This window comes from Nicotiana tomentosiformis, chromosome 9 (genome assembly GCF_000390325.3).
Source record: "Nicotiana tomentosiformis chromosome 9, ASM39032v3, whole genome shotgun sequence".
Taxonomy (NCBI): domain Eukaryota; kingdom Viridiplantae; phylum Streptophyta; class Magnoliopsida; order Solanales; family Solanaceae; genus Nicotiana; species Nicotiana tomentosiformis.
Window position 1 is genome coordinate 43332722 of NC_090820.1, and position 8873 is coordinate 43341594.

Consider the following 8873-nt stretch of genomic DNA (forward strand, 5'->3'; position numbering starts at 1 on the left):
CAGTCTTCTATCTTGTTTTGCTTTATGCATACTTTCCTTTTCCCCACAGGTACACATGTAACTACAGTGAGTTTTTATACTCAGAGTATTCAACTCTTCCCAGAACTTCTTATTTTTTTGTAGTAGCTAGTGATGTCAAGCACTCCTTGACTCAAGTCATTGATTTTTTTTTTTCTGGATTTGGTATAGTATAGATCCATTCGTCTGATCATATCAATCCTCCAGTTCATTCCACAGCTAAACATAATCATTCACATACTCAATATTGTTAGCAATGTCCTTTTCCAGAGAGTTTAGAATCCATGAGGTGACCATATCGTCACATCTCTCCCACTGACAAAATTGTGGAGATGTTGCATCGGGTCTCTTATGATCCCCGTTGATAAAACCTAATTTTTTTTTCACCGAAAGAGATCTCAATACGTTTCTTTTCCAGGAACGATATCCAGTTCCGTCAGATAGAACATGTACTAGTGTGGAACCAGGACCATCAAAAGGATGCATGTAAATAGTGCTAGTTGTATCGATTACCTTCTGTGTTGTTGTCGTCGTTGTTGTATCTTCAGTCTGGTCTACACTAGCCATCAAAATTATGCAAAATCAGTTAGATTGATGTGGATTGATGTTGTGTATCTGAAATGTAGCTCAATTGCTTCTATTTGTTGATGAATCATCAGTTCATGCGTCCAATCGAGATTTTCCCCATATCGCTAGTTGACGTGAACCCTAGGTTACTTAGTGCTTAGAATCGATAGAAAATTAAAGAATGGTGTGGTCGATGAGAGAACCTCCGCTCTGATACCATGTCAAGATTGTAGATATGAACTGCGCTCTGTATCTCCTCCAATGGAGAATTCAACAACTTCTAGAAGATGAGTTCGTAGAGAGAGAAATGAGATATTTAAAGAGTCGTTGAGTTTGTGAAATGAAATTCTAAGTCTTGTATTGAGTATTGTTCAGTTATATACAAGTGTACAGCTAAGATACAGTTGGAAAGAAAAATAGAACACCATTAACTAATCAACCTCCACTAACTAATGTACTAACAGACTGTACTAACTAATGATATGCTGACTCAGCTCAATTATAGTATAAATATAGTCTTAATAGGATTTTAGATAAATTATTTATATATTTGATAAGATTAATGTGAACTAGTATGAAAATTTGAAGCCTTCATTTAGGAAGAAATTGGTAGATGCATTTTCATGCATTTACATTGCATGATCACACTTAATGTGGCAAGCTCAGGTTCTTGATGTCCTTTTTCAACAAGGGCTAGATATTGCCATAGAAGAAAAGAAACTAGACAATATCAGAGAAGGAGATTGGAAGATTATCAATCGCATTGCTTGTGGTACCATTTGATCTTACCTCGCAAGAGAAAAGAAGTATCCATACACAAAAGAAACTTCTGCAAGTAAATTATGGAATTCATTCGAGGATAAATTCTTGAAGAAAAATAGTCAAAATAAACTTAACATGAAAAAAACACCATTACACTTCACACATGTTCCTGGTACTACAATGAATGATCATATCACCAGCTTTAATAAGTTGGCGACAGATTTGCAGAATATGGACTTGACTTTTAGTGATGGAGGTATGGACTTAATATTATTAAGTTCACTTTCAGATGAGTACGAGCACCTCGAAACTACTCTACTTTATGGGAATGATGAAGTGTCTCTCAAAAAAGTTTGTTCTACCTTGTACAACTATAAACAAAGAAAGAGAGAAAAATAAAAGAGTAGAGAAGGAGAAGCACTGGTCGTGAGAGGTCGTTCTCAAAATCATATGAGAACAAAGAAAGGAAGATCCAAGTCAAGATCCAGACCCAGCAAAGATGAATGGGCCTTTTTCCAAGAAAAGGGGCCTGGAAGAAATACTGTCCAAAGATGAAAAACAAGGCCAAACCTAACAATAGGAAGGCTGTCATGGATTCAAATGTAGCTGATTATGACGACTCTGATTTCTCACTAGTTACAACAGAGCCATTCAAACCATCTGACATATGACTGATGGATTCAGCTTGTAGCTATCATATGTGTCCCAACAGGGACTGGATTGTTGATTTTCAAGAATGAGAATGTAGAGTTATTCACGCCGCAAATAAAAATCCTCTTACCGCATATGGTATTGGTTCAATCCGATAAAGGAACCATGATGGATTGATCAAAACATTAATAGATGTTTGATGCGTACCGAAATTAAAGAAAAATCTCATTTCTGTAAGAGCCCTAGAGTCAAAGGGGCTCAAAGTCGTTGCATAAAATGAGGTAATGAGAATATGCTCCGGTGCACTAGTGGTAACGAAGGGAATTCAGAGAAATAATAACATGTACCACTATCACGGTAGTACAGTTATTGGGACAACAACAGTGACATCCAGTGATGACAAGGAGACATAAGCAACCAAGCTATGGCACATGCGCTTGGGACATGCTGGAGGAAAATCCTTGAAGATTTTATCAGATCAAGGATTGTTAAAAGGAGTAAAGACTTGCAATTTGGAGTTATGTGAATACTGTGTCAAGGGGAAATAGACAAGGATTAAATTTGGAACAACAATCCATAATACTAAAGGTATTTTGGATTATGTTCACTCTGGTATTTAGGGTGCTTCCAAAACACCTTCATTAGGTGGGAAACACTATTTTGTACCATTTATTGATGACTTTTCCTAGAGAGTGTGTGTGTATACTATGAAAACCAAAGTTGAGGTACTGGAAATTTTTCTCAAATGTAAGGCGATGATAGAGACTCAAACAAACAAAAAGATAAAGTGTCTCTGCACAGATAACGATGGAAAATACATAAATGATATTTACAATAAGATATGTGAAGATGATGGCATTTTGAGATATTTCACCGTCAGAAATATACCACAACAGAATGGAGTGGCAGAACGCATGAACCGGACTTTGCTGGAGAAGGTTCAGTATATGTTGTCCAATGCTCGATTGGGCAAAGAATTTTGGGTTGAGGCAATAACATATGCATGCCACCTGATTAATCATCTACCATCTGCCGCTATTGGAGGCAAGAAAAAAATGGTATGGAAAACTTGCTGAAAATATAATTTTTTGCATGTATTTGGCTCAATTGCATACTCTCATGTGAAAGTGTCAAAATTGGATTTGAGCGCAAAGAAAGCTATATTTATGGGGATTACTTCTGGAGTCAAAGGATACCGCTTATGGTGTCCAGAGACAAGAAATATTATATTCAGTAGAGATGTTACCTTTGATGAATCTGCCATAATAGATAAGGTGACAGTTGAAGATGCCAAACAAACTGATGGTGCTTCAAAACAGGTGGAGTTTGAGGGAAAAATAATTTTTCCAATAGAGGGGGAAAACGAGAAAAAATGGAAGATTTTCCCGTGGAAGAAGAGTCAGTGGAAGGGGAGATTCCAAATAAAAAATCCCAACAACAACTTGAATCAATAGCAACCACCAAGCCAAAAAGAATAATAAAGAAACATGTTCGTCTCATAGAGACGGTGACTTGTGCAACCTCAATTATAACTGATGGTGTTCCTACAACTTATAAAGACACAGTCCAAAGTTCAGAAGAAGATAAGTTGAGGATTGCCATGAATGAAGAAATGCAGTCCCTTCATCAGAATCGCACATGGAAATTGGCCAATCTCCCGAAGGGCAAGAAAGAAATTGGGTGCAAATGAGTATTTGCAAAGAAAGAAGGATTTCCTAACCAAGAAGATGTTCGCTACAAAGCAATATTGGTGGCCAAAGGGGCTCAAAAGGAGGGAATTGATTACAATGAGGTATTTTCTCCTGTCGTGAAACACTCCTCCATTAGAGTTTTGTTGGCTTTGGTAGCACAGTTGAATTTGGAACTAGTTCAGTTAGATGTAAAAACTGCAATTTTACATGGAGACTTGAAAGAGGAAATCTATATGACTTAGCCAGAAGGATTCAAAGTTGCTGAAAAGGAAAATATGGTGTGCAAACTTAAAAAATTGTTGTACGAATTGAAACAATCTTCTAGACAATGGTACAAACGATTTGACAAGTTTATGTTGCGGCAGAAGTACAGAAGAAACAAATACGATCTTTGTGTGTATTTGCGCAAGCTTGAAGACGGATCCTTCATATATCTTCTCCTATACGTTGATGATATGTTGATAGCTTCCAAAAGTCAAGAGGAAATTGAGAAGTTGAAGATTCAACTAAGAAAGGAGTTTGAGATAAAAGATTTGGGTGAGGCGAAGAAAATTCTTGGCATGGAGATAAAAAGAGATAGACATTCAAAGAAACTCTATCTATCTCAGAAAGAATACTTGAAGAGAGTAATAGATCGATTTGGCATGAATGAGAACACGAAGTTGGTTAGCACTCCTCTTGCTCTTCACTTTAAGCTTAGTATTGCTATGTCGCGAAGAATGAAGATGAACGAGAGTATATGTCAAGAGTTCCATATGCGAATGCTGTTGGTAGCTTGATGCATGCAATGGTTTGCACAAGACCTGATATTTCACATGCTAGCGTAGTTGTAAGCAGGTATATGCCTGATCCAGGAAAGGAGCATTGGCAAGCTTTGAAATGGATTCTACGATATATTCGTAATACTGTAGATGTTGGATTGATTTTTGAGCAGGAAGATAGTCAGTATCTGGTTGGATATTGTGACTCGGATTATGCGGATGATTTGGACAAGCGTAGATCAACTACTGGTTATGTTTTTACTTTTGAAAATACACCAGTTAGTTGGAAGTCTACTTTGCAGTCAACGGTTGCTTTGTCTACTACTGAGGCAGAGTACATCGCAATTACTGAGGCTGTAAAGGAGGCAATTTGGCTTCAAGGGTTTCTTAGAGAGCTTGGTATTGGTCAAGAAAGCATCACACTATTTTGTGATAGTGAGAGTGCTATCCAATTAGCAAAGAACCAAGTTTATCATGCAAGGACGAAGCACATTGGTGTTCGATATCACTTTATACGAGATATTATAGAAGAAGGTGGAGTCATGGTATAGAAAATTCGGACTACAAACAACCCTACTGATATGCTAATAAATGTAGTGATTGTGATCAAGTTTCAACATTGTTTGAACTTGATCAACATTGTTGAACTTTGAACATTGAAGTTGAAGACACAATCAAAATTTATCGGTGAGAGAAAATTGAAAAAAGTGAAATCTTGTCAAGGTGGAGATTTGTTGAATTTGACAAGATTAATATGAACTAGTGTGAACATTTGAAACCTCCTTTTAGAAAGAAATTGGTAGATGTATTTTTTTATGTATTTACATTGCATGATCACACTTAATATGATGTCATGCATGACGTTATTAAGGTCATTTCCCTTCTATAAATAGTAAGGATTTTGTTCATTTGTAAACATCTCTGTATTTTGCCGATCACGTAAGTAGTACTGTAGCACTGTCCTTGGCCCAATCAACCAACCCCTCTCAAGAGAATAAAAGGCAGAAGGTGATTAAAGAACTCAGTTGCCAAAATATCGAAGTAGGATTGCTTGTCCGTTTTAAGGTACAATTTGATGAATCCAAAAAAAACGATATCCAAATTAATAAAGGCAATATTGAAATTGGATCTTGTCCAAATGAAATTAGTCAATGTATCCGTGAATAATTCCAAAGGACTCACTTTACAAATATACATGATGTTATTTATCGGTGCTATACTGTTTATAAACGACGATCCACTGTTTTCTCTCCTAATATAAACATACTTAAATAATAGTCTCTTACTTAGTACTGATGCACTCAGAGATTAATGCCCCAATGTTCTTGCAGAATCTTAACTTTCGAATAAATATGAAAAAAATATCGTAATCATCTTTTTACTGTCACTGTAGAGATTGTCCAACAATTAAGAAATCAATATTACGAGTTCAAATTCTGAAGTATTATCCAATTGAATTCACTTCTTTCCCATTTAAACAATACAAATATAATTTTAGTAAATTCAGGTCTTTGTTCTCTGTGGTGCATATACCAATCTTCTTCTTTTCTTTTTTCTTTTTGTAAATTCTTATCAACAATATAAGACTACATGCATTATTTTAGTATTTTACTTTATTAGTGGGTAAAGATAAATCCACTAGCATTAAATATTAGAGATAAAAGGAAAAAGTTAATCACCAACCTTTAACTTCGCAGTTATAAAACTCCAGTACACTTTAACTTCGCTTAATTCGATTTGCTCCTCTCTTTCTAAAAGCAAAAAAGTAAGACTTAATCATTATATCCTAAAGTTATATTCTTGGCTGAATATATTAGCAGTAAGCTAGCTCGAAGTTTCTTTTCTGGAATAGCTTTTTCAAACGATCGAGGAATCTACTAGTCTTAGTACATAAGAAGTATGAATATTTTTATTCTTCTGATAAAGTGGTCCAAAAAATTCCGTGAGTTCTTCTGGAAAAGTTTCTTCTTAATATATAAATCTCATTACATTAGTTGAATTCTCTTAATTAGATTGTAACGATCCAATAGCATTTTTGAATTGACCCTTTTCTGTAGAAAAAAGAATTGGCTTTTTTTCTGCTCTTTTTTAATAACGATGATATTCATGTCAGTTTGCTCATAAAATTGACTTGCTATTAATAGAATAAAATAATTCAGCAACATATCATGGTTTCTGATGAAAATTTTCACAAGAAAATCATTAGAGTTGTTTACCCGAAAAATCGGATAACGTTAAATTTAGATATGGTTCTAAGGGTATGTAAATTCCTTTGATACAAAATGACAATACCTGTATTTTTGCTATAAAATGGGAATGATGGGCGGGAAGACTAAAATGAATTAGAAAAGCAAGCACAATGAAATCTTAATGTATCTTTGAGGACCTGCCTCTATTACAGTCTATCCCCCTTTTTTATAGTAGAGGGCCACTGTTTTATCTATAACAACATAATAAAATAATACATATAGTGGAAGACCCACGATTGTTTGTCTCTTCCTTGATTCTCGCCAAGATTCTCTCCCTCGGTGCAGTTGTAACGACTCTTGTCTGCGAGCTTGGCACTGACTCGAGCTCGATGTTAGATCGAACCCCCAGTCTTGGTTCGAGCTCGGTTCTACCTTGGGTCATCGATATTCGGGGCTTGTGTCGATCGGTGTTGCCCCGTAGTTTGATTCGGACACGAGCCCGATAATGATATCGAGTTTTGCCGTTGATTGGTCTTATAGCTCGAAGCTCGACGCCCTCACTTCGGGATTCGTCCTAGCTTGTCATGTGGATACCATTCGATTGAAACGTCATTGTCTCGACCAGTCTTTATGACTGAGAATTGATTTTGACCGTACACAGATAGTCCCCTCGTTTCTCGAAAAGGATGTGGCGAGGAACGATATAATTTTCTTGCGGCTCGATCAAATTTATGCAGACGTTTATATCGAACCCGATCTTGACGTATGTGATAGCTGTCACATCGGCTCGGTTTTACCGAAGCATTTAATGTGTATCAGACGGTGGTCGGCCACCGCTGATACCGAACCGTCATGCCTTAGTCTATAAATAATCTTTCCATACAACCTTTACTACTTTTTCGCCTTCTCTTCTTCCAAACTTTCTTATTTATCCTCTCTATTTCGTTGCTACGGGGCTGTCCATACCAGAATTTTGGTGCTGTCTATTTCTTCACCTTCCTTTGCACTCTTCCCTTTCATAACAATGGCGAAAACTTCCAAAACCGTACCTCAGAAGGAGAAAAATTCTTCTTCACGGCCGTCTAATGATAAGGCGCTGGTGGATCCATCAGTTCATGACTATGATCCTGGCCCGTGCACTTTGAAGACCGATTTTAAGGTGGAGAATCCTTCCTCCGTTCCGGGTCGATGTGAACACGTATCGATGTATACGTGCTCTATAACGGAGGATCACCTCGAGGCCATCAGAAAAGACTGCAACTGGGGGTCTGAGGTCATGTTGCGAATTCCATCTTCCGATGAGAGTGTTACCACTCACGTGGAGGGGGTTTTAAGTGTTTATACTTATCCCTTCACACTAGGACCCGTCGACCCGGTGATTATTGATTTCTGCAAAAGGTATCAAGTCACCATTGGCCAATTTCACCATTCTTTATGGCGTATAGTGATCTTATTGCGCTTCTTCTCTATCAAAGCCGGGGAGTTGGATTTTTCTCCGAACCACCTCATACGACTGTATCAGCCTCAGATCTTTTGAGGACTAATCAGATTTCCTCGTTGGGCATCGAAGGCTTTGATGTCGAGCATCGATGAAGACAAGGATCGGGGTTGGATGGGTCGTTATATTCAAGTGAGGACCCTTGATCTCATTCCGGAGGAGAAGATGTCGTTCCTTGAAGAATGGAATTTTGACCGTAAGTGATTTTTGTTCACTTTTCATGTCCTTTTCCAATTTTTTCTGATGTCCTTCCCTGATGTTCAGCTGCCCCTTGGATGCCACAAGCGGTGCCTGACCTCGAGGACTCGGTTCGGAAGTTAGCCTCGACCTCCTCTTACGCCGAGCGCACTTGGCGTGATTTGGCAAAAGGCAGATGGGAGGCCAAGAACCATGGTGAGGTTTGCTTCAATTTTTCTTCGAAGTATTCTTTGTGTTCTATTCGTTACCGATTTCCTTTTGTGCAGGCGTAACCAGGGATGCCGCTTTGAGGCCTTTGAGAGATGAAGAAGGAAACAAGTCCCTAGTCCCTAAATAGGGGGAAGATAAGAAGCGAAGAGCTTCCTCTCGGTCAGTTGAAGGAAGCTCGAGAGTTGAAGACTCCCGATATCGGCATAGGCTCTGGTGCAGGGGATCCTTTTAGGGATTGTTTTACTGTAGTCGACGATGGTTCCGATATTGGTGACGCTTCTCTTTTATTAGAGGAGGCTCAGCGTTTCATTACTCGGGTAATGATTCT

The 8873-nt window shown here is 37.8% G+C and overlaps 1 protein-coding gene across 1 annotated transcript; it reads right to left on the minus strand.

Moving 5' to 3' along the window:
* Positions 1–237: 237 nt before the first annotated feature.
* LOC138898684 (uncharacterized) lies at positions 238–585 on the minus strand. Its single transcript, XM_070184766.1, has one exon. The coding sequence runs from the start codon at positions 583–585 to the stop codon at positions 238–240; it is 348 nt and encodes a 115-aa protein (XP_070040867.1).
* Between the last annotated feature and the right edge of the window lie 8288 nt (positions 586–8873).